Consider the following 25,785-nt stretch of genomic DNA (forward strand, 5'->3'; position numbering starts at 1 on the left):
CCTTTGTGTGCAACCTGACCTTTCTCTCTGGCTGCCCTTAACATTTTTTCCTTCATTTCAACTTTGGTGAATCTGACAATTATGTGTCTTGGAGTTGCTCTTCTCAAGGAGTATCTTTGTGGTGTTCTCTGTATTTCCTGAATTTGAATCTTGGTCTGCCTTGTAGTCTTAATTGTATAATTGCTTCATAGGATTTGTGAACTTTGTACTTATGTGTGCTTTTATGGTCTCAAGTATTATTCTTTCATTTCCATGTTTAGAACTCCTTTGAGCATTTCTTGTAGGTCTGGTCTGGTGGTGATAAATTCTCTTAGTGTTTGCTTGTCTGGGAAAGACCGTATTTCTCCATTCATGAAGCTTAGTTTTGTATTAAATTCTCGGCTGGCAATTTTTTTCTTTTAAGGAGGCTGAAAATAGGACCTCAATCTCTTCTGGCTTGTGAAGTTTCTACTGAGAAGTCTACCATTAATTTAATGGGTTTTCCTCTATAGGTAACTTTGCCCTTTTTTCTAGGGGCCTTTAAGATTTTTTCTTTCTAAATAACCTTGGATAGTCTGATGACTATATGCCTTGGGAATGGTCTTCTTATATACTATCTCATAGGAGTTCTCTAAATTTCTTGAACCTGGATGTCAATCTCTCTAGCAAGATTAGGGAAAAATTTCTGAATTATTCCCTCAAATTGGTTTTCCAAGTTGTATACTACTTTTTCATCTTCTCTTTCAGGAATGCCAATAAGTTGAAGGTTTGTGAAGATTTGGTCAAAGCCATATTTCTCAAAAACTCTGTTCATTTTTAAAATTATTTTTAAAATTTTATTTATGTCTGACTGGGTTAATCAGAAAGACTGGTTGTCAAGATCTAAAATTCTTTCTTCTGTTTAGTGTAGACTATTGTTAAAGCTCTAACATTATTTTGAAATTACTTTGGTGATTTTTTTCAATTTGAACAGTTCTATTTTTTTTTTCTTAATATGGGATCTAATCTTTCATATCCTGAATCATTTTTCTGGTTTTTTTTTGATAATGGATTTCAAATGTCTCTTAGATATTACTGACTTTCCTTGAAATCCATATTTTGAATTCTTTATCTCTCATTTCAGATATTTTGTTCTGATTAAGATCCATTGTGAGAGAGCTAGTGCAATGCTTTGGAGGTGTCAAAACACTCTGGCTTTTTGTATTGCTGGAGTTCTTGCAATGAGTCCTTCTCCTCTCAGGGAGATGTTGCTTCTTATTTTTGAATTTGCTATTGTTTGAATGGGACTTTCTTTATTAAATTCTTTTTTTCTCTTAGGGGTATGGCTGTGATATATGTTATGTGTGATCATTTGGCTTCATTTCTGGATGCTTTCAGGGGGCTGTATTTTGGCTGTAAGAACTAATTAGAAGGACTGGTTGTCAAGATCTGAAATTCTTTCTCCTGTTTAGGTATTCTATCTTCTGTAGGACTGGGGGTGCAGAGGTCCTGGGGGGCTTATTTTGTGGACTAGCACTAAGCCCTTCTGGTAGTAGATTTTGTATTTGGTAGTGCAGTTGAAACTGCAGTCCAGTAAATGTTGCTTAAGAGTAAGAGCTGACAGGTAGGCTGATGTCCAGTGAAAGCAAATGCCTTGACGCGTTTTTGAGGAGGGGTGGGTGGGAAGAGATGGTGTTGGGGTGTAGGTGTGCTAAGGCCTTAAGGGAGGGGCTGGGGAGTGTCCTTGCTCTTTGACCTGAGCCAGCAGAAATGTGATTTGCTTCCCTATCAAATCCCTGTTGCAGGGCTTAAGACTTTGATTTCATAATGGCTTAGTCCTTTGGTTTTTGGCCACAATGTGACTGCAGGCCACCAGTATGCCCTTCTGATGACTACCACCAAAATGGGCTCAGGGGAGAGTCTCTTCCCCCAGACCAGAGCAGGTACTTTCATGGTTTGTCTGTCCTCCATTTCCGGGATGGTTCCATTCTGTGTAGGGAAGGGGAGGTGGTCTCTGCCCTTTGTAAAAGCCTGAGCAGCATAGGGCTCACTTTTAGCATGGTAGAGCCACTGTGAAGAGCACAAAAATGCTGTGTCCAAGTATGTGCTCACTGGCCCCTGGTGGGAAGAACCACTCTTGTGTCCATAACTGCATAAGTGGGGTGGAGATGACTCCTCTCTACGTATCTTCCATGGCTATGGGACTGCCTCCTTTAGTACTTGGCACCTTACCTGTGTTTCCTTTGTCCCAACAGGGACTTGGTGGGCTGTGCTCCCCTCTCCCTTAGAGGTATCCCATGTTGAGGGTTAAATCTCCAGGGATCCAGCAGCTCCTTGGGGCCTACCAGTCCCCTGCACCTGCCAAAGTCCGAATGGGTTGTGGGGAATGTTTGCAAGAGATCTAGTGGTGACTCAGGGGTGAAGAGTCCCTGGGCAGGACCGTTTCCCACTATGGGTGCATGACCAGTATGACACTCATGGTCTCAGCTCAGGTGTGAGGGGAGTGTGAGTATGCCTACGTGAGCTGGCCACTAAGTTCTCTGTACTTGGGAAGTTCTCAGATTGCTCCCAATAGTGTTGCCCTGGATCACAAGGGCAGAGGGGCTCACCAGCAGTTTAAGAGTCAAGGGATTGTCAGAGAGGTGAGTGGAGCAGAGAAATCCTCCCACCTACCCTTTCTGTGGGGCTCTGAGCTTCTCGGGGGTCAATCTCTGCCAGGCTCTTGCGGCTTTCTTTTTCTGCAACCCAGCTTCTTCCTGTGGGCACTCTGACAGGTCCTGATTCATTTCCTTCAGTTTTCCATTCAGAATTTGTCCATTCACTAGTAACTTTGATCTTCTTTCTGAGGAGAACTGGCTTTCACTGTCCCTAGTCCGCCATCTTGGAGAGTCCTATTGCGCTCCTTTGGAGGCATCATATTTCCTTGCTTTTTCAAGTTTCTTGTGTCTTTATGTTGGCATCTGTGCATCTGGTGTGACAGTCACTTCTTCCAATATTTTGGGTTTGCTTTTGTAGGGGAGGATGTTTTCCTGGAGATACATCTATGATGTTGGTTGGGTAGGACACTTTGGCTCTGATTTTGGGTGTGTGCAGCAGTGCAGTTTCCTAATTTGTTTAGCTGTAAATAGTGTCATTGGTGTCTGTTATTTCCTCAGGAGCTTAGGGTGTGGTTGTTGGTGGAGTTGTGGGAAGTTTTGCTGGGGACAGGGGTACCAGGTGGGCCAGTCCTCAGGCCCTGGTGGGAACAGCAGTGGGCCAAGAGTGCCTGTCCTTAGACCCCAGGGTGGCATTTGCTTGCACTGGTCTTAGGAGGTCTCGGCAGGTCTATACTGGCAGTGGCAGTAGCAGGTGGGTCTTTTGGTCCCTGGGCAGCAGTGTGGCATGGGCTATCATAATAGCAGTCATGGGACAATGCTTTGGCTCTCAAGCTGTCTGTGCTGGTGTTGGCAGTGGCTGTGATGGCTGGGCAGGTCAGGCCCTGCCCCTGCAGGTTGTGTGTGTGGATGGTGCCATCTGTGGTGGTAGCAACACGGTGAGTGAGTCCATCTTCAGGTCCCTGGTAGAAGTGCTTGGGTGCTAAAGATGGTGGATGTGGCAGAGTAATCCCTAAGTCCCCGGATGGTGTTTTCATGCTCTGGGGTGGGGGTAGGGGCAGAGCAAATCCAGGTGACCCTGTCCTCAGACTCCCTGGTGGTGCCTATCGGCACCGGCTGTGATGTGCAAGGGTCGGGTGATTCCTGGACTCCTGGTGGAGTGCTTTGATGGAGGAGGTGGTAGCTGCAGTGGGGCCCTGCTGCTGGAGAAGGTGGGATTGCTTTTAGTGGCTGCAGCTGTAGGAGGGCAGCTGCGGAGCACATGCTTTGGCCCCAGTTGGCACCTATGCATTGGGGAGCCTGTCCTTGGGACACTTGTAAATGTGCAATGGTGGCCTGCTGTTAGTGGGCTGGGATTGCTGCAGTGGCTTGGCTTTGGCCCTGACAGCAACAGCCAGCTGAAGCAGCAGCTGCAGGTGGGGTATGGCAGTGGGGCTCCTGGGATGTGGAGATGCACGGGCTGTTGGGCCCCAACACAGGGTGATGTCTGGTGGAGGCTGGCTCTCAAAATGGCATCTTGCTGTAGCTGCCTAGGACTCAGGGGGGTGTTTAGGATTCAGTCTGAGCTCCCTCTCTGGAGCAATGCCATTGTGCGGTCTGCAGACAGCTCCCTATGTTGGTCTCTGGGCCTGTGAGGGGCTCTCTGGTGGCTGGGACTGGAGGAATCCATGATGGGAATATGGACGCTGCAGGTCTCTTGCTCCCCTTTCCCTGCACTGGGGAGCTTCTCTGTGCTCCCAGCCAGCCCTGGCCAACCAAGCAGGCTGCTTCTCTTCCCTCCTTTCCTTGCCCTAGGAGTTCCTGTCAGTTCTCTGTTGAATTCCAATGTTCTGTCTTTGATGATCTATTCAAACTGTGATTATCTACTCACTGTTTTATTCTTCTTTGTGGAGGGGCAGCTGATAGATGCCTCTAGCCCGTCATCTTGAAGCCCCACCCCTTGAGAACTTCTAATGCCTCTTATTTTTTAGCCTTTTCTTTCTATAATACTTCCTGGTTTTTATCATATTATTGTATTTGCCTTGTCCAAGTTTACATTCTGTTCTGTAGCTGTAACAGAATGTACAGTAGTTTGTCTTTAGGTTCATTCTAAAAATTTAAAATCAGTTAAATCCATATGTTAAAAAACATGATTCTATAACTATTTTTATTAGGGGTCTAATCTCAGCATGTGATGCTGAGCACATTCCATTTTGCTGTGTCCCTTTTGCAATTTCCAGATGGGAACTGTTGATGGTCCTTCAAGCACCGTCTGATCAGTTCAGGGCGAGTGTCTGCAGGGCTGTCGTGAAGCCCAGGAACACACTGGCCTCTTGGGCAGCTAAATCTGTTGTCAGCTAGTACTGATTTGGTCAGTGTTGAGAATTTCAAACTTAAACTGGATTCTAATTTTCCACAGTTGATGATGCCATGGGGAAAGCTCAGATTTGGAGAGGGTCTTCTTCAATTTGAAGTAAAATGTTTCTCTGAAGGTTCCATTCTATTGGCTCATGGGCCTGAGAAGGAGAAACCTAATCCTCCTTCTACACGAGTCTTCCAAGCATTTAAATACATCTGCAGGATAAATGTTCCAGTTCTTTTAATGTTTCCTCTTAGAACATGATTTCAAGACTTTTGCCATTCTCCTTCCTAAACTCTGAATGTGCATTTTTTTTCAAACTATCTTTGGGGAAGAATAGTTTTGTCTTTATTTCCAGTCCATTGCTGACAAATACTTCTACAAAATACAATAAAATGAATTAATAGGAAAAAATTATTCAAATTCTATAAAATGAATTAATAGAAAAAATTATTTAATAAGATACACCAAGCACAAGTTCAAATTTTTAAGTATTAGAAGCCACAGACATAAAATTAAATTTCAATAATGGAAATCAGAATAAACATGGGAGAAATAATAGAATTACCCAAATTGTGCACAGTCTTCTTTGTATGTAGGAGATTAGTGTAATGAATTACTAGTATCACTAGTATACTCATAGCCTTCCTTTTGTTATTCTTTAGTCATAAGTTTTATTATGACTAAAATTCCCTGCATTAAAGTTCTGCATACACACTTTGAATGAATACTGCTTATGTTAGTATTTAAAGTTTGTGACAATGAGCTAGCTTCTTGCTGGTTCACTTAGGTAATCTTGGTTGGACTGGTGACAATGTCGCTTTCAATGCCTGTTGTACAGGAATTTTTATTTTTATTTTTTTTGAGGCTGAGTTTTGCTCTTGTTGCCCAGGCTGGAGTGCAATGGTGCAATCTCAGCTCACCACAACTTCTGCCTCCCGGGTTCAAGTGATTCTCCTGCCTCAGCTTCCCCAGTAGCTGGGATTACAGGCATGTGCCACTACACCTGGCTAATTTGTATTTTCAGTAGAGACGGGGTTTCACCATGTTGGTCAGGCTGGTCTTGAACTCCGGACCTCAGGTGGTCAGCCTGCCTCGGCCTCCCAAAGTGCTGGGATTACAGGCATGAGTCACTGCGCCTGGCCCCTAGGAAACTGTTTTTATATTTTACTTTTCAGATACTTACAGTAGAAAACAAATCTAACAGAGGTTTGTTGAGAATAGGTTTTAAAGCAATTTCAACAAGCTCAATATATTTGTGGGTACCTTGAATTCAAATTAAACTATTGTAATTTCAGCTTTCCTTCTTTTTCTGTTTATTTTTTCTTAAAAATATTTGATAGAGACGGGTTTCACCATGTTGCCCAGGTTGGTCTCAAAAGTTCTATTAGTTTATTTTGTAAAGGTATAGTTATGTTTAAACGTGATGAAATTCTTTTGAGGAAAGAAATGGGTTCTGGATTTTATATACTTATTTAGATTACAGTTGGCAAACCAGCCTTAAAATATCACATTTGTAGCATGTTCCTTCAGTGTATAACAGATAGGCAACTCTCACCACTAGCCACTTACCACACGAGTCTAACAGTACTTCGTTCAAAATGGTCCATACTTCATTTAAAAATAGAGTACAGGCTGGGCGCGGTGGCTCACACCTGTAATCCCAGCACTTTGGGAGGCCGAGGCAGGCGGGTCACAAGGTCAGGAATTCAAGACCAGCCTGACCAACATGGTGAAACCCCATCTCTACTAAAAATACAAAAATTAGCTGGGCGTGGTGGCACGCGCCTATAACCCCAGCTACTCGGGAGGCTGAGGCAGGAGAATCACTTGAATCCGGGAGGCAGAGGTTGCAGTGAGCTGAAATCACGCCACTGCACTCCAGCCTAGACGACAGAGTGAGACTGTCTCAAAAAAAAAAAAAAAAAAAAAAGAGTCTATGGTATTTGGATGTTGCATCAGTGTCAACTTGCTGTAGAAATTGCTAATCTCTTACCCTCAATTTCTGAAATGATCTTGTTGGGACTGGGAACAGCAGATGCAGGAGTGGTACCAGATTGTAAATTTGAATAGTGCTGTCCGAGGAGGGTTTTATCTGTATTAAAGTTTGAATCCCAGAAATGAAGGCCAGACTTCAGGCTTGGTGTAATTCAAAGGAAATAGAGCAAGATATCACCTCTTTGATTCTGAATACTTTACTTTTGTGAATGCAGCCCAAGTTTGGGAGGGGGGAATGTGTGTGTGCATGTGCGTGTATATATTTGTGCTCATATCACTGTTGACTCAACACTTAAAATGGACTAAAATTCCCTGGTGTTTTCACAGTTGCCAGTATTCTATCACATCTTCCTTTCATTTCTGACCCCTGGCTACAGTTCCCTTCTCTAGAGGTGATGAGAATTGGTGGTTGCTTGTGCATGTTTCTAGAGATATTCTTTTCATAAAGGTACAAATGGTACTGTACTATGTACCATTGTTATTTGTATAGATGCACTATTAGACACCTTACTTTCTTCACTAACTGTATCTTGGAGAGTCGTTCATATTGGTATATAAAAAACTGCCCCATTTATTTTCAAGACTACATCATTTTCTATAGTATGGATGTCTCATATTTAAGAAGTTACATAGCAACGAATATTCATGTAGTAGCTTGTCTTTTGCTATATTATAATTGGATAACTGCATATTCCTCATTTTCTGTATTTAGTGACCTTTCTTATAGATACATTCTCAGGACTGGAATTGCAGGGACGAAAGATACGTGCATATTAAATTTTGTTATGCATTTATGCCAACAATTTATACCAAAATTATACCTATTCACACTTCCACCAGCAATGTATAAGACTGCCTGTTTGGGGGAATTTCTGAGTTTTTTTGTTAATCATAACTGCAGTAGGTAGAATTAACCAACTGATTTTTTTATTTTATAAAATTGATCTAGCATTGAAGGAATTAAGCTCAAGCCAGAGGTTCTCCGTCCTGATGATAATCATTGTATTTTTGAGTGGCAATTTGATCTCATGTGTGTCTAAATCCATAAAATAGCAACAGAACAGGAATCAATTGTTTTTTAAAAAACACAAACCTTTGAATGGTTTCATTACTTGATGCAGACTCACATATTTAAATGGGAAGGTAAATTGAGTGCCATGATCATACTATTTATAAAAGTTTTTGTTAAAAGTAATTTTGAAAGGATCATTTTACATTTGTTGCACGAGTCAGACTGAACCTAAAGATTTAATTATAAAAAGTTTTTAAGTGATCCCCATCACAGTCTATAGGGCCTGCTCTCTTGTGACCCCACAAGACTGTGGAGGTCAGTCTTGCTTTTGCTCACAGGAAGCCACTTGTTTCTTGTCCTGTATGTCAGTGTGGTCTGACAGCAATCCCCAGGTCCTGGCCAGTGGTACTGATGTCACATGATTTCATGCCGCTTGCTTCAGCGTATCCTTGAGGTAGCCATGGAACCAGACTCCACTCTGGTGGCGTTCTCCTGATAGCTGCACAAGTAATTGCATTTGCAGTCTGAGGACATTTATTTCCAGAAGATCAGCCCTGTGCCCCTGAATCCTGCAGCACTTAATCAGAGCACTAAAGGAGCGGCCATCCCCAAGGCCTTGTCACTCTGGCTCTCGAGTCCTGCATTTGATACAAGAAACAGCTCAGTGTTCACTGAGCTGAATGTGCCTGGAAAACAGAAACCCAACCTGCTTACAGGCAGCACTGTATTCTGTGAGCACAAACTAATTTTTGGATTTTTACTAGACATAAATGTTGATGCCTAGGTTTAAAAAGAAAACGTTCTTTGGATTTGTTAAGAGAAGATTGTTTTGGCCCTTTTCTCGAAGTCGGTGGAACAATAATGATATTGGGGTAGAAAAATTCCTCATAGTTGCCATGTTTTAATTGTGTTTATTGGTCTTGTGGTGTTAGCTGCCAGTTGAGTCGTCTACTCCAAATTGACAGTAACTCCAAAGGTCACAAGCATCTGGATATTTTTTGTGTATTTTGAGGGTCTTTAGTGAATATATAATATTCCATATGGTTTTGGAATTCTAAAGCAATTAGGATCAATTTCCATCCTGGCATCATTGAATTTAGGACCTCAGTTTTCTAACCACACAGCAGACTATGCAGTCGACCCTCTGCATCCACAAGTTCCACATCTGTGGATTCAACCAACTGTGGATAAAAAAATATTTGGAAAATAAAACAATACAAATAACAAAGCAATAATAAAAATAATACAAATAAAAATAACACATAACAGTTATTTACCTAGCATTTACAGTGTATTTGGTATTACAAGTAATCTAGAGATGATTTAAAATATACAGAAGAATGTGAGTAGCTTACATGAGAATATTATTCCATTTTATATGGGAGACTTGAGCATCCTCAGTTTTGATATCTTCCGGGGTCCTAGAACCAATTCCCCAAGGATACCAAGGATCGACCATAGTTTCCAAGTAAAATATGCACCCAATTTATTATCACCATTACTGATACTAGTTACTCTAATTGAGCAAGTGAGAAGCTATTGTATTATGATCTGAAGAGAAATCTGTAAACTGTTAAAATACTGAATTTGTGATAAAGTGTCCTTGACTCTACTTTAAGTACTGTCATTTAATTAGCAGCAATAGTGAGGTTTCTCTATAGAGATAACTAGTTTAGCAAAGGAAAGGGGAAACCAAGACCTTGAAAAGCAAAAGGCATTTTACAAAATAGATTCCATAATTAGTTGAGTTATTGCATCTCTGAAAAGGGCAGGCTTCTCTAACTACATATATACTCTGTGACTTTTCTTTCAAATTGATGCCTGAGGCTCCCTTGATTTTAAAAAAGTCACCATAATGAAAAAAAATAAGATGTTACGTTTCCTATAAAAAATAGGAACTAGTGTTTCAAGCTATCCTTTTTCCTGTTTCCAAGCTGTTAATGGAGAGAAATTTCTTTTAAAGCCCAGTTCTAATGGAAAAGAGATGATTGCATTTTAACTGGCAGCCTGAAATGTTATCAGCTCATTTAGATGTAGAGTCTGTTATTCAAAGATACTGTGTTTCTTTTTAGTGCTTTTTACCTCTAACATACGATTTTTAATAATTTTTTAAAATCAGTTAACTAGGCAGCGATACTATAGCAATGCTAGTTAACACGCTACTTAATATTTCTTAATGTGAATTCATGTATTTTGGAACTTGATGTTAACAAATAATTTTAAGAAATCAATTTAAAAGATGCTCACGCCTATAATCCCAGCACTCTGGGAGGCCGAGGCGGGCAGATCACCTGAGGTCGGGAGTTCAAGACCAGCCTGACCAACATGGAGAAACCTCGTCTCTACTAAAAATACAAAATTAGCTGGGCATGGTGGCACATGCCTGTAATCCCCGCTACTTGGGAGGCTGAGGCAGGAAAATTGCTTGAACCCAGTAAGCGGAGGTTGTGGTGAGCCGAGATCACGCCATTGTACTCCAGACTGGGCAACAAGAGTGAAACTCCATCTTGGGAAAAAAAAAAAAGATGCTCCTTTGGTGCCTCTGTGGGCCATTCTAGATTGTGGTAAATAGAATTAAGTGCACAGGTAACCTTCTTTATGTCCTTCATTACTTTTCTGAAACTAATTTCACACGTTATGTTCTTTTGTTGTTATTTTGAGACAAGGTCATGCTGTGTCACCAAGGCTGGAGTGCACTGATGCAATTACTGCTCATTGTAGCCTCGAATTCCCAGGCTCAAGCAATCCTCCTATCTCAGCCTCCCAAGGAGCTGGGACTATAGACACATGCTACCATGCATGGCTAATTATTTTATTTTATGTAAGATGGGGGTTTACCAAGTTGCCCAGGCTGGTCTCCAACTCCTGGGCTCAAGTGATCTTTTGTCTTGACCTCCCAAAGAGCTGGGATTACAGGTGTGAGCCACTGTGCCCAGCCCATATTATATTCTTTAAGATTATTCTTCTAAGTATGATACTTTCCCTCTACTTTTAATCCTCCCATCTACCAAATGGCTAGTTGTTTCTGTTTCCTTTCTTCAGGTTCTTTCTGCATTAATTTTGTCTTTATGAGACAAGGGGATATGCAGTGAATATTGGATATTGGAAGTCAATGAATATTTTTATGCAATGATGTTTTTATGAGAATATTCCTCTATTATTTAAAATAGTATTAAGGGGGCATCTTTATTCAAATAATTGTTAGTGCCTAGCTAGGACTCTGAGAGCTTACTGTTTATTAAAAATCAATTTCCATATACACCAAGCTTGAGAAAGATGGTTCTATAAACATATTCTATATACGGACTGAATCTACTAATATGTTATCCAATGATTTGTTTTTATTAACTCTTTCCAGTGTTCCACACAGAAAAGGCTTATGTGTCAAAGTTTCCTTCTTTTTTCTAACCCAGATTTTGTATTTTATATCCCTTCTCTGTTTTTCTTTCTTTCTTTCTTTTTTTTTTTTTTTTTGATGGAGTCTTGCTCTGTTGCCCAGGCTGGAGTACAGTGGAGTGATCTCAGTTCACTGCAACCTCCACCTCCCGGGTTCAAGCGATTCTCCTGCCTCAGGCTCCCGAGTAGCTGGGATTACAGGTGTGTGCCACCACGCCTGGCTAATTTTTGTATTTTTGTTTACTAGAGGTGGGATTTCACCATGTTGGCCAGGCTGGTCTCGAACTCCTGACCTCAGCGATCCACCCACCTCGGCCTCCAAAATGCTGGGATTACAGGTGTGAGCCACCGTGCTGGGCCCCCTTTTCTGTTTTTAAGACACCTAAATTTTCCTGACATACCATTGGGATTTAATAACTTTATGAGGAGACTATAGGGAACTTGGAGTTAAAAATGGAAGAAGTAATTAACCCAACCCCTTGTAGTCATTAGCAGGCAAAGTCAATGAATTTGCTATAGCAAATACAGGTGTACCCTGTTGACTACTAATGTTACTGTCTTCACTTTCTGTAATCATTTTAGGACCTGCTCAGTGCTGTAGAAGCAAAAAACGCTCTTGAAAGGGAAGTTAAGATCTTCCAAGAAAGGCTGCTTGCTGGCCAGCAGGTCTGGGATGCCTCAAAGCAGGAGCTGAGCCTCCTGAAGAAAAGCTCTTCTGAGTTGGAGAAGAGTCTGAAGGCAAGTCGGGATGCAGTCACAGCCTCACAAAGCCAGTACTCCTCATTTAGGGAGAAAATTGCAGCCCTCCTTAGGGGCAGATTGGGCACGACTGGGTCCACTGAGGACACCATTTTGGAGAAGATTCGAGAAATGGGCAGCCAGGAAGAAAGCAGGGACCAGGTGAGTGGGTCATGGCTATTTACAGACATCTTAAGAACAGTGAGCTCATTCATTTAGCATGCTCAGTGACTGTATTAGTCTATTCTCACACTGCTGTAAGAAATACCTGAGACTGGGTAACTTATAAAGAAAAAGAGGTTTAATGGATTCACAGTTCTGCATGGCTAGGGAGGCCTCACAATCGTGGCAGAAGGCAAAGGAGGAGCAAAGGCACATCTTACATGGTGGCAGGCGAGAGAGTGTGCAGGGGAACTGCCCTTTATAAAACTATCAGATCTCCTGAGAGTTATTCTCTATTACAAGAACAGCATGGGAAAAACTCACCCCCATAATTCAATTACCTCCCACCAGGTCCCTCCCATGACATGTGGGGATTATGGGAGCTACAATTCAAGATGAGATTTGGGTGGGGACACAGCCAAACCTTATCAGTGACTTATCTCAATTAGCTAAAAGCATCACTTAAGGCCAGACATGGTGGCCTAGGCCTGTAACCCCAGTTCATTTGGAGGTCAACGTAGTCACTTGAGGCCAGGAGTTCGAGACCAGCCTGAGCAACATAGTGAGACCCCTCTCTTTACTAAAAATAAAAATTAAGTCCCAGCTACTTGGGAGGCTGAAGTGGGAGAATTTCTTGAACCCACGAGTTTGAAGCTGCAGTGAGCTATGATTGTGTCTCTGCACTCCAGCCTGGGCTACAAAGCAAATCTTGTCTCTAAAAAAAAAGTATCATTTAAATGTGGTTGTATTACTTTCCATTTCAATAGAAAGGCATGGGAGTCCCACAAGCCACATCTAACTATGATGCAGGTTCTGGAGTTGGACCTGCCTGGTGCTGAATCCCGTCTCTGCTGTACATTCACTCACTGGCCATGTGAGCTTGGGCAGGTTCTCTGAGATACGGCCTCGGAGATTTTGTTTCCTTATCTGCAGAAAGGGGTTAGCACAGGTTCCATGACCTCTCATCTGAAATTCTTTGGGCCCAGTGTGTTTTTGAGCTCAGAATTTTTCAGAACTTAGAAAGGTAATGCAGAGGGCAGCCTTGCACGGCCCTCCACTGTGGTGTCTGGGACAGTTCCCTACCGTCAGTCACATTCACAGGTCTGCAGCAAAGCCCGCCAGCAACACTAAGTGGGATAAATGAAGACCATAAATAGCCTCTTGTCTTTTTGGGTCAGGATTTGCTGCCCAGCTGGGTCAGGTCAGGCCAAGCTTTGTCAGTAAATGACTTATGAAAAAACCTGGATCTTGGAATTACAGATAAAGGTTCCCAGACCTGTAACAGTATCTGGCTGATCAGGTTATTGTTTCATGTATGTATTGAATGAAAAAAATTGTTATAAAGATCTTAACTCATTGCCTGGCAAGTCACAACAATAAATATTAACTGTTGCTGCTGTTGCCTCTCCTTCTTCCTCCTTCTCTTCTCTTTTCCATAATGTGTTGGTGCCTAGAACAGTTTTTTAGGGGCCCTATCTAACCCATGGAGAAAAATGGTTTAATTCACATATATGATTGAGGCTTGTTTAACTCTGTCTTTTTGTTTCTACTATCAAGGATTCTCTTTTTCTATAAAGGTTTACCTAGCAGAGTCCACTTCAGCCCAGGCTTTGGTTAAATTATCATCAAACCCAAATTATAGAAGTCCTAGTTAATGAGGCTTTAAAGTCAATGACCTCCAAAGTCCTTGTATAATTCCATTATGAACTATTTCTTCTATTGCTGTTGTGCTTGCTTGAAAGGAGAAAATGCAGTTTTCCATCTTTTAATGTTACTAAAAAACTCAGAAGAATCACTAACTCAAAGTTCAGGGTTGCATTTGTCAATTTCCTTTAGTGATAGTAAATTCCCTTTAAAAATTCCCCGAAATTCAAGCTTGCAGTGAGCCAAGATCATGCCACTGCACTCCAGCCTGGGCGACAGAGTGAGACTCCATCTCAAAAAAAAAATATATATATATATATTCTCAGAAATTCGCGCATACTCTAGGAGCAACCTTAGTGGACCCTTTAGCCAAGCGCATTTTCTTTTCTTTTCTTTTCTTTTCTTTTCCTTTCCTTTTCTTTTCTTTTCTTTTTTTTTTTTTTTGAGATGGAGTTTCACTCTGTCACCCAGTCCAGAGTGCAGTGGTGCAAACTCAATTCACTTTAACCTCCGCCTCCCAGATTCAAGTGATTCTCCTGCCTTAGCCTCCTGAGTAGCTGGGACTACAGGCATGTGCCAACACACCCAGCTAATTTTTGTATTTTTAGTAGAGATGGCATTTTACCATGTTGGCCAGGACGGTCTCGATCTCTTGACCTTGTGGTCCACCCGCCTCGGCCTCCCAAAGTCCTGGGATTACAGGTGTGAGCCACTGTGCCCGGCTGCCAAGTGCATTTTCTATCTCTTTGTGGAGATAAAATGTCGAGTGCTCCTTGGCTGTCCTCCACGCTAATGTGTAGAGGTCTCCGCGAGTAACTTAGTTTTTCTTGTGACTCAGTTTACGTGGAGATACTTGATTGGGAAAGAAAATGATTTATAGGTTTGGAAATAAGCTTCATTAAGTCATTTCTCTTAAATGGTAATAGATATACAGACGATTTCCAGCTCATGAATATGCAATTAAAAAGATTTTCAGCTTGACAATGGTGTGACAGTGATACACACTCAGTGGAGACCATACTTTGAGTGTGCATGCAGTCATCCTGTTTTTCACTTTCAGTGTTCAACAGATTATGTGAGACTTTCAATACTTCATTATAGAATAGGCTTTCTGTTAGATGATTTTGCCCAAATACAGGCTAATGTAAGTGTTCTGAGCACTTTTAAGGTAGGGAAGGTGAAGCTGTGATGTTCGGTAGGTTAGGTGTATTAAATGCATTTCCGACTAAAGAAACTTTCAACTTACGACGTCTTTATCGGGACACAACCTCACCATTAGTCGAGGAGCATCTGTACTTCAATAGCTAATTTTTTTTTTTTTTTTACCATTTCATTTTATTGCTTTCCACTTCTATATTTCCAAGTATTTTCCTAAAACTGCTTTAATCCCTGCATGTGAAACAAGGCACACAATTATCAGCATGATGTGTATGTTTATTTTCTAAAGCCAAATGATGTAAATTGGTTAAGCTGGGTGTGCTTTCTCCCACTCCCCATAAAAATTAGAATGATTCAGAGTCTTTTTAGTGCCTTTGTCTGCCATTCCTACCCTGTAATTTTTTTCAATAGCTGCTCTCCCTATTTAAAAGCCTGAAATCAAGCATATAGCTGGTGTCTTGTGTGACTCATCTTCAAGTAAAATCAGGAGAAAATGGATTTCATATATTGTCTTAGAAATGTTTCTAAAGAATGGGAGCTTTACGAATTGATGAAGCTGTTTGTTGAGGAGGCTGCATGTCCCTGCCAGCTGCCATGGCTACGCAAACAAGTCAGTGGCTGAGTAATACTGATGTGAAGGCTCAACGGCGGGTTCAGGCTCAGCTTGGCAGATTCTCCGCTTCAGGCCGGCTCCTGCTTCCCGAACGTTGCTTGCCTTGTTTACCCCTGTGCTACCCATTTTTCCCCTCCTGTGTTTGCAGTTCTCAGTAGAATTCAGGACACCACCCACTTTTACAGCACGTCATTTCTACTTGTTCCTTGCATTTCTGCTGCTGGCAAGATTTAATCTTCTTTTTAGAAGCTTTACTGTATCTTAGAGCAAGGTTTTTTGTCCTCAGAACTATTGGCATTTTGGACTGGATAATTTTTTTGCTGTGGGGACCTGTCCTGTGCATTGCAGGATTTTCAGCGGCGTCCTTGGCCTCTACCCGCTAGTAGCACTCCCCTTCCCAGTTTGTGACAACCACAGATGTCTTTAGACACAGCCTAATGTCCCCCGGGGGTCAAAATTGCCCCCAGTTGAAAACCACTGTCTTAGAGGAATGTTCTACTGTCAGGTTCCCACGAATTCTAAATGAGTATTTAGATGTTATTTAGCCTTGGAATTTCAGGACACCATAGCAGTTGTTTATGAAATAATGACTTCTTGCACAATGATAGAAAGTTATGACATTTTCAGATTTTACTTTAGAATTTTGAGGCAATTTTGTTTTCATCCTCCTTCCTCCTCCTCCTTCTCCTTCTTCTTTTTTTATTTCTTTCAGGTGTTTCCTAACTGTGTAATCATCTGGATGATAATCGATTATGCATAGAAAGGACATGACCGTGCCAATTTCTATGTCTTTTTCCAAATTAAAGACAAATTAATACAAGCTCACAAACCTCTGTCTGGACATTTTTCCTGTTCTGCTTTAAGTACACCTAAGGCTTTATTTCCTCCCTTGAGATGTTTGCTGGTCCGGTCCAAGGGCTCTGTGGGAGCTGTGGGGACTCCACCTGATGCTATAAAGCAAGGGACTCCAACCCTCGGGCTGCGCACCTGCAGCAGTGCATGGCCTAGTAGGAACTGGGCTGCACAGGAGGAGGTGAGCTGTGGGCGAGCGAGCATTACCGCCTGAGTTAACCTTGTGTCAGATCAGCAGTGGCATTAGATTCTCATAGGAACATGAACCCTGTTGTGAACTGGGCATGCGAGGGATCTAGGTTGCATGCACCTTATGAGAATCTAATGCCTGATGATCCGAGGTGGAGCAGTTTCATTCTGACACAAAAATTGTCTTCCACGAAACCAGTCTCTGGTGCCAAAAAGTCTGGTGACCTCTGCTATAAAGGACCAGAGATGTGCTCCACAGCCCCCTCTTCCCCATTCTGATCTCAGAGCCCGATTATCATTCTCCTGCTCTGTTCTTAACCCTGCCACCTACTAAAGTGAACATCTCCCCAGAAGCACCAGCACACTTCCATTTGGGACATTTCATTGTCCAAAATTATGCTGCATGGTCGCTCCAGGCTACAGGAGCATCTGAGAAAGTGAACAGATGGAAGTTTCAGCTTTTCCGGCCTCTCTAGTTATATGAGTTTCCTGGGGCTGCCATGACAAAGTACCACAACTGGGTGGCTTAAACAATAGAAAGTTCTTGCCTTACAGTTCTGGAGATGAGAAGTCTGGGATCAAGGTGTCCATAGGGTTGGTTCCTTCTGAGGGCTGTGAGGGAGAATCTGTCCCATGCCTCACTCCTAGCTTCTGCTGGCCTCAGGCATTGCATTCTTTGTTGTAGGGATAGTGTTCTTCCTGTGTCTTCACTTTGCCTTCCTCTATGCATGTCGGTCTTTGTGTCCATATTTCCCCTCTTATAAGGACCCCAGTCATCTTGGATTAGGGTCCACCTTAGGGACCTCGTTTTAACTTCATCACCACTGTAAAGACCCGATTTCCAAAGAAGGTCACATTCTGAGGTACTGGGGGGCTTCAACATATCGTTTTGGGGGGTACGTAATTTAACTCAAAACAAAAGTTGAGATGAACAGAGGAGGAGGGGTAGGGTTAGCCAGTCACAGTGCTGGCCACACATGCCGACAGGAGGGAAGGAGGATTTGGTCGACACTTTCTAGTACCTGATAACTTACATATTCCCCAAGTGAAAATTATAGCTTGAATAATTGGAAAAGAGTTTATGTCTAAAAGGCACTGGACTTTAAGTGACCTAAGTGGCTCTTTCTTCAGTGTAGAACTTTCTGGCTTCTATTTGGTTTAATTTCAGGACAAAAATGTCTCTCTGGTGAAATCAACACATAGTTGTCCCTGGGGAGTGAATTAACTCTTTTAGAGCGTTGTGACTTTACTTTTAAAAACCATGCAGCTTATTCTTTAACTATGTTGTGCTTTAGTGCCTTTTTTGTTTAAAGGTATGTATTCTTCACCCCTCACCCCCGACTGCCCACCTCTAGTGTTGAAATATCTGGTGCATTTTGTCCCATAGAATATCAGGTATATGTTAAGGAATGACCCTAAGAAAAAGAAAACAAGAGAAAGAAAGGCTTATTTATTGTTTAGACTTTTTGGTGTGAAAAACAGCACAAGTTTACCATTTTGGTGTGGCACATATGTTCACTCAGGCACTGGCATTTGATGTTCCCAAGAATGAGTCAGATTGGAATGTTAATTTATTTGAATTAATTTATCTAAATTTAGTTAGAAAAAAGCTTGGTGGTGTCGTATGCACTGACACCTAAATAAGCTTCTGAAGCTAAGTTCTGTGATCTGATAGAGTGCAGGAGGGCTCTCAGCTGCTTTCTTCTCTCTGGACACCAGAATCTTGGCATGGCAGGTATCCCCTGCAAATTTCAGCAATCTATGTATTAGTGGTTTTAAAGTCACACTTTGCTGAGTCTCAAGGCTCTGGAGAGCACCCTTGGGTCCAGATGGGGTGAAGATGCAAGAGGACCTTCTTGCCTTTGATTCGAACACATTTGTCCCTTATTTGTTCTTCCCAGAAAGACTTCTAGTTGAGAGAAAGACGATGCTGAAAATAGTTTGAGAAACATGACATAGGACAATTCCTAGAGGGTTCTTTAGCGCCTGATGGCAACAGCATAGGATTGATGGAACCCGTACACTGGAGCAGTAACCCTGATGATGGAAATGGACACGATGCGTTGAACTTCAATACGGTGCAAAATGCTGTGCGGGTCAAATGATCTAAATCAGCTCATTGAGTCATCATAGCAAAGTCTACAAATTTCAGAGAGATTAGTTACTCGCTTCAGTTAACCTGCTGGTAAGTGGTACAGGGGAACTTGAAACCAGGGCTATCTGACTCTGTCCTGCACTCTGGTCTACATCAGATGCTCACATCTTCCTTCAGGGTCAGTGTCACTCCCTTAGTCTAACTTACTGCAGTTACTCAGGGTGTCAGCTTCAGAATGGAGACCACACTGATTGATTTCTATAGAAGGCTTGCTTTCTTCCAGTAAAGTTGGTGGTGTGCTGACCATGGCTAAGTGATCACACAGTTCTCCCTCTCTCTGCTTAAGGTTTATTGAATCAGTATTCTTTTTGATTTCATTCTCTCCACTATGTCATTTGTGGTATAGGAGATGTTGAAGGGTCTTCAGGTAGAAATACTCACTTTCTGTTTGCAGTCCAATGTGAAACCACATCTCCTGATGTGCTATACTTCTAATAATACAAATCAGTCCCTTGGGAGGCAGCATCTTGTGGACATTTTTCTGTAGAGTACATTGTTCATCGTACCAAGATAAACACTGTTTCTCTTGCATTAAGATCAGATTTATCTGCTATATTAGTAAGATATACTTACTAATATAATTATGAATGTATCAGTAGATATTTTTATTATTGGTAAGCAGGAAAGGTAGGAAATATGAAATGAGGTTTCTCATAGCTTCATGTTCTGAGATGACACTAAAAATTTCCTTGGTAAATGTAATTCCTTCGATGTGGCTCTGAATAGCTTACCATCAAACATGTAATTTCAAGCACACACACAGAAGTGTAGAATTAATCGAATTATAGGTCTGGAAGCTTGAGAGCCATGGAAGCACAGGATTGAAGAGTTTACAGCTCAGGTAGTCTAACCTTCCTCGTGTAGTGCTTCAATCTGAATGGCAACATTCTTGATTGATATAAGCATACCTCAGAGACCACTGCAACAAAGCAAATGTCACAATAAAGTGAGTCACACAATTTTTTTTTTGGTTTCTTAGTGCATATAAAAGTTATGTTTATACTATACATAGACTATGTAGTCTATTAAGTATGCAATAACCCTATATCTAAAAAACAACATGGATACCTTAATTAAAAATACTTTATTGCTAAGAAGTGCTAACAATCATCTCAGCCTTCCGCAAGTCATAATCATTTTGCTGGTGGAGGGTTTTGCTGCAATGTTGATGGTTACTGCTGATCACAATCCTGAAGGTTGGGGTGGCTGTGGCAATTTCTTAAAATAAGACAACAATGTGGTTGAAAATATCAATTGATTCTTTTTTTTTCTCAAAAGATTTCTCTATAGCATGTGAGCTATTTGATAGCATTTTACCAACAGCAGAACTTCTTTCTAAATTGGGGTCAATCCTCTCAAATCATGCTTCTGCTTTGTCATCTAAGTTTATGTAATATTCTAAATGCTTCTTGTCATTTCAACAATGTTCACAGCATCTTCACTAGGAGTAAATTCCATCTCAATCATCATTTTCTTTGCTCATTCATGAGAAGCAACTCTTCATCCATTCAAATTTGATCATGAGATTACAGCAATTCAGCACATCTTTAGGCTCCACTTCTAATCTTAGTTCTCTTGCTATTTCCACAACATCTGCAGTTACTTCCTTCACTGAAGTCCTGAACCCCTCAGAGTCATCTCATAGATGACTCCTATGATGTTGATATTTTGACCTCTTCTCATGACTTATGAATGTCCTTAATGGTATCAAGAGTAGTGAATCCTTTCCAGAAGGTTTTGAATTTACTTTGCCCAGATCCATCAGAGGAATCGCTCTTTGTGGCAGCTATAGCCTTATGAAGTATATTTCTTAGATAATAAGACTTTAGAGTCAATATTACTCCTTGATCCATGGGCTGCAGAAAGAATACTGTGTTAGTAAGTGTGAAGACAATGTTCATCTCCTTGTACATCTCCGTCAGAGTTCTTGGGTGACCAGGTACATTGTCAACGAGCAGTAATATTTTGAAAGGAATCTTTTATTGAGCCATAGGTCTCAACTGTGGGCTTGAAATATTCAGTAAAACATAATGTGAACAGATATGCTCTCATCCAGCTTTGCTGTTCCATTTCTAGAGCACAGTCAGAATAGATTTAGCATATTTCTTAAGGGGCCTAGGATCTTCAGAATGCTAAATGAGCACTGGCCTCAACTTCAAGTCACCAGCTGCATTAGCCTCTAACGAGAGAGTCAGCCTATTCTTTGAAGCTTTGAAGGCAGGCATTGACTTCTCCTCTTTAGCTATGAAAGTCCTAGATGGCATCCTCTTCCCATAGAAGGCTATTTTGCCTACATTGAAAGTCTGTTGTTTGGTGTCATCACCTTCATCAATGATCTTAGCTAGATCTTGTGGATAACTTGCCTCAGCTTCTGCATCAGCTCTTACTGCTTTGTCTCGTACTTTTATGTTATGGAGATGGCTTCTTTCCTTAAATCTCATGAATCAATCTCTGCTAGTTTCAAACTTTTCTTCTGCTGCCTCCTTACCTCTCTTAGGCTTCATAGGTTTAAGGAGAGTTAGGGCCTTGCTCTGGATTAGGCTTTGGCTTAAGGGAATGTTATGGCTGGTTTGATGTCTATTCAGACCACTCAAACTTTCTCCATATCAGCAATAAGGTTGTTTTTTGTTATCATCTGTATGTGTCTTAGTCCATTTGTGTTGCCATACAAGAATACCTGAGGCTGAGTAATTTATAAAGAAAAGAGGTTTATTTGGCTCACGGTTCTGCAGGCTATACAAGAAGCACAGTGCCATCTACTTCTGACAATGAACCTCAAGAAACTTTCACTCATGGCAGAAGATGAAGGGGAACAGGCATCACATGGCCAGAGAGAAAGAAAGGGAGAGAAAGTAGGAGGTGCCAAGCTCTTTTCAACAACCAGATCTCATGGGAACTAAGAGTGAGCAGTCACTCAATTCTGTGAGAATGACACCAAGTTGTTCATGAAGGATCTGCTCCCATGAACCAAACATCTCCCACTAGGCCCACCTCCAACCGTGAGGATCAAATTTTAACATGCAATTTAGAGGGGACAAATATCCACACTATATCAGGGTGTTTACTGGAGTAGCACCTTTTTTTTTTTTGAGATGGGGTCTTGCTCTGTCACCCAGGCTGGAGTGCAATGGCATGATCTCGGCTCACTGCAACCTCTGCCTCTCGGGTTCAAGTGATTCTCCTGTCTCAGCTTCCTAAGTAGCTGGGACTACAGGCACCTGCCACCATGCCCGGCTAATTTTTGTATTTTAGTAGAGATGGGGTTTCGCCATATTGGTCAGCCTGGTCTTGAACTCCTGATCTAAGGTGATCCACCCACCTCAGCCTCCCAAAGTGCTGGGATTACATGCGTGAGCACCATGCCTGTCCTGGAGTAGCACTTTTAATTTCCTTCAAGAATGCTTCCTTTCTATTCCCAACTTGGCTAATTGTTTGGAGTAAGAGGCCCAATTTTTGGCCTATCTCAGATTTCAACATGCCTTTCTTACTAAGCTTAGTCATTTCTAGCTTTTGAGTTAAAATGAGAGAAGTGAGACTCTTCCTTTTTTTTTTTTTTTTTTTTTTTGAGACGGAGTCTCATTCTGTCACCCAGGCTGGAGTGCAGAGGAATGATCTTGTCTCACTGCAACCTCTACCTCCCAGGTTCAAGTGGTTCTCCTGCCTCAGCCTCTAATTTTTGTATTTTTTAGTAGAGATGGGGTTTCGCCATGTTGTCCAGGCTGGTCTTGAACTCCTGACCTGAGGTGATCCACCCACTTTGGCCTCCCAAAGTGCTGGGATTACAGGATCAGCCACTATGCCCAGCCTGACTCTTCCTTTCATTTGAAAACTTAGAGGCCATTGTAAGGTTATTAACTGCCTTAATGTGAATATTGTGTGTCTCAGGAAATAGGGAGGCCCAAGGAGAGGAAGAGACACGTGGGGTCAGCCAGTTAGTGGAAAAGTCAGAAAGTACACATTTATCATTTAAGTTCACTGACTTATATGGGAGTGGTTTGTGGCACCCCAAACACTGCAATAGTAACATCAAAGATCTCTGATCACAGATCACCATAACAGATATCATAGTAATGAAAAACATTTGAAATATTGGTAGTATTGCCAAAATGTGACACAGGGACACAAAGTGAGCATGTGCTGTCCGAAAAATGACACTGATAGACTTGCTCAATGCAGGGTTGCTGCAAACCTTCAATTTGTAAAAAACTAAATATCTGTGAAGAGCAGTAAAGTAAGTGCAATAAAGTGAGATGTGCCCGTAGTTAGCCAATTTCTGGCCATCTTCGGTGACTGGGAATCCACTCCCTACTAGACAGTGTCTTTAGACAGCTATAATCATTATAAAGTTTTCCCTTTCTTCTGTATTTTGATTATTTATTATTTTTAATTTTTTTGCTCAGACCTCACAGGGAAGAGTTTTTCCCTTCCTATAAAGGAATGCTTAAGTGAATGATGACTCATTCTCGTGATGAGTTCTTAATGCAGCCATTAAAATATTAAGAATTTCAAATGGCATGAGAATAATTAGGTAAAAACAAAGACACAAAATTGCATGTATGATATTTCAACTATATTTTAATGATACACAAAAACAAATTATTTAAAAATATTAATACTTTTTGCCTCTGGGTGGTGGGATCACAGGGAATTATTTTTTGCTTGTTTATACTTTTTGTAGTTAAAGGAAATTTTATGGGGATATCTTAATTTATAATTATAGGAACTGGGGAAAACATTTTCCTTTCATAAATATGGAATTTCTTCTCTGATTTATACCTATTGGTTCTCAATGTAGGCTCCGAGAGTAACTCAGAACAAATCCTTTTGTTCTCCCGTACAACAGCCTTTCAAAAAGTTTGAAGGCAGATTATGTGGTTAAGCATGGCTGTTTACAGATAGGCAAACAGAAATTGTTTTCTTTTTAAAAATTGAGACAGTAAAAATCTGAAACAGTCAGGATGTTTCCATTTCTGTGAGAGTGGTACTGTACTGTTATGTAAATACTATGCTTTTCCTCTTCTCTTCCAAAATAAACCATCAAAAGAAAACAAATGTATCACCCTAGACTTGGTGGTTTTATTGAATCCAACATTTTATGAAACTGGATTGAGTAAAATCAGTTGGAGTTTTCTGAGAGTGCCCCTGAGGTCCTTGGTAAACTTGCACTCTTCGTTTGAAGGAATGATCAGGACAAAAAGAGGAACTCCTCGGAAGGATGGGAGCATTGGGCAAATCAGGTGGGTTGTGGAGAGGCTGGAGGGACTTTAACATGGGACAGTACTCAGATCCCCCTGCCCTCTTGTACATTGACCCTGACCCTATTTAGAGTCACCATATTAAAGAGATTTTGACCTCTCCAATGCAAAAATGGTATTACTCTATGACTATATAGTGTAGAGTCAGTATCCCTGGAGTTTAGGGCATGGGTAACCAATCTTCAATAGAAAGTTGAAAAAAGTTTGAAAAAGCATATGTCTGTACATGAATTCCCTGTAACGTTACCTGCCAAGATTAATTTGCTGTCTAATCTTAAGTCAACTCAAAACGGTGAAAGCATTTTTCTGGGGAATGACTCTTCGTAGATTTTTACAGTACTTTTTGTCTTAATTCTTTTTCCTACTAAACTTTGAAACTCTTAGCAATAGTTTTGGGGTAAGTAAATGTTATCCATAAATTTTTATCGATTAACCTGTTAAAAGAATTATATAAAAATTAAAAATACCAATCAAAAAATTTTATTCAATAATGAATGTAGATTATTTCAAACAGAGGGAAATACAGCTATCACTTACATATTTTACATGGGATTTTTACAAATAATCTGAAAGTTGGTATCATAAACAGTTATGCTGCTTAGGCAGAGCAGTAGATGTGAACACTTCCTTGCATCTAAAACAAGACTTATTCTTGATCTGTTTCTTTGTTTCCAGATGGTCTTCCAGCTTGAAGCCCAAATATCTGAGCTTGTTGAACAGTTGGGAAAGGAGTCTGAGTTTCACCAGAAAGCTCTCCAGAGGGCCCAGAAAGCAGAGAATATGTTGGAGACTCTTCAGGGTCAGCTGACACACCTGGAGGCAGAGCTGGTTTCTGGAGATGTTTTGCGAGACAACTTGAATTTTGAGAAACAAAAAGTAATAACCTGAGGGCATATCCATGAGTAGAAGCATCTGTTGTAGTATAAAATTTTACCTGAAAATATTCTGAATTTTACAGTATTTAGTTTGGTTAAGTCCTGGACTTAATTAGTTAAGTTGATTTCAAGGAACAATGGGTTTGGAACTTCCTTGATTCAAATTAATTTAATTAAACTCAACAAATATTTGTTGAATGCCTATCATATATGAGGTCCTAAAGGTTTGGCAAGCTAAAATATGAATAATACACAGTTTCTGATCTTAAAGGGCTCATAATTCGATAGGGGAGACAGACACTCAGGTAAGTTGCTGTACTATAAGTTTATATGTGTTGTATGTATTGAATCAGAAAGTTCTGTAGGAACTTCTAGATAAAGGGAAGATTTTATAGGAGAGGCGATAATTAAGTTCATTTTTCAAAGGTAAGTCGGATTATAGTGGAGAGAGAAGACAGATACTGTAGGGGAAACAGTTTGAACAAAGGCATGAAATCTGGCAAGTGCATAGTGTATTCACAGAATGCAAACTGGTGAATCCTATATGGCTGGAACATGTTATTCTTGGTGGATCTGTGGCAAGAGAGAAGACTGGAATGGCTTAGACTAAGAAGATGGAGTGTTCTTTAATCTGTAGAATAAGAAGTGTGGTAAGTGTGAGCATTGCAGTATTTTATTTTATTTTTATTATTTTTATGTTTTTGAGACGGAGGCTGGCTCTGCTGCCCAGCTGGAGTGCAGTGGCGGATCTCCAGCTCACTGCAAGCTCCGCCTCCCGGGTTCACGCCATTCTCCTGCCTCAGCCTCCCGAGTAGCTGGGACTACAGGCGCCCACCACCACTCCCGGC

The 25,785-nt window shown here is 41.2% G+C and overlaps 1 protein-coding gene across 1 annotated transcript in view; it reads left to right on the top strand.

The window, feature by feature from the left end:
* The window catches only part of CCDC170 (coiled-coil domain containing 170), a 99,614-nt gene that overhangs the window by 31,446 nt on the left and 42,383 nt on the right, over positions 1 to 25,785 (top strand). The window contains exons 5-6 of the mRNA XM_011988731.1: positions 11,879 to 12,196; positions 24,738 to 24,938. Of these exons, the coding sequence (XP_011844121.1) occupies positions 11,879 to 12,196; positions 24,738 to 24,938 (519 nt within the window). The remainder of the gene's footprint in view (positions 1 to 11,878; positions 12,197 to 24,737; positions 24,939 to 25,785) is intronic.

The sequence above is a fragment of the Mandrillus leucophaeus genome, unplaced genomic scaffold (assembly GCF_000951045.1).
Source record: "Mandrillus leucophaeus isolate KB7577 unplaced genomic scaffold, Mleu.le_1.0 Scaffold337, whole genome shotgun sequence".
Classification (NCBI taxonomy): domain Eukaryota; kingdom Metazoa; phylum Chordata; class Mammalia; order Primates; family Cercopithecidae; genus Mandrillus; species Mandrillus leucophaeus.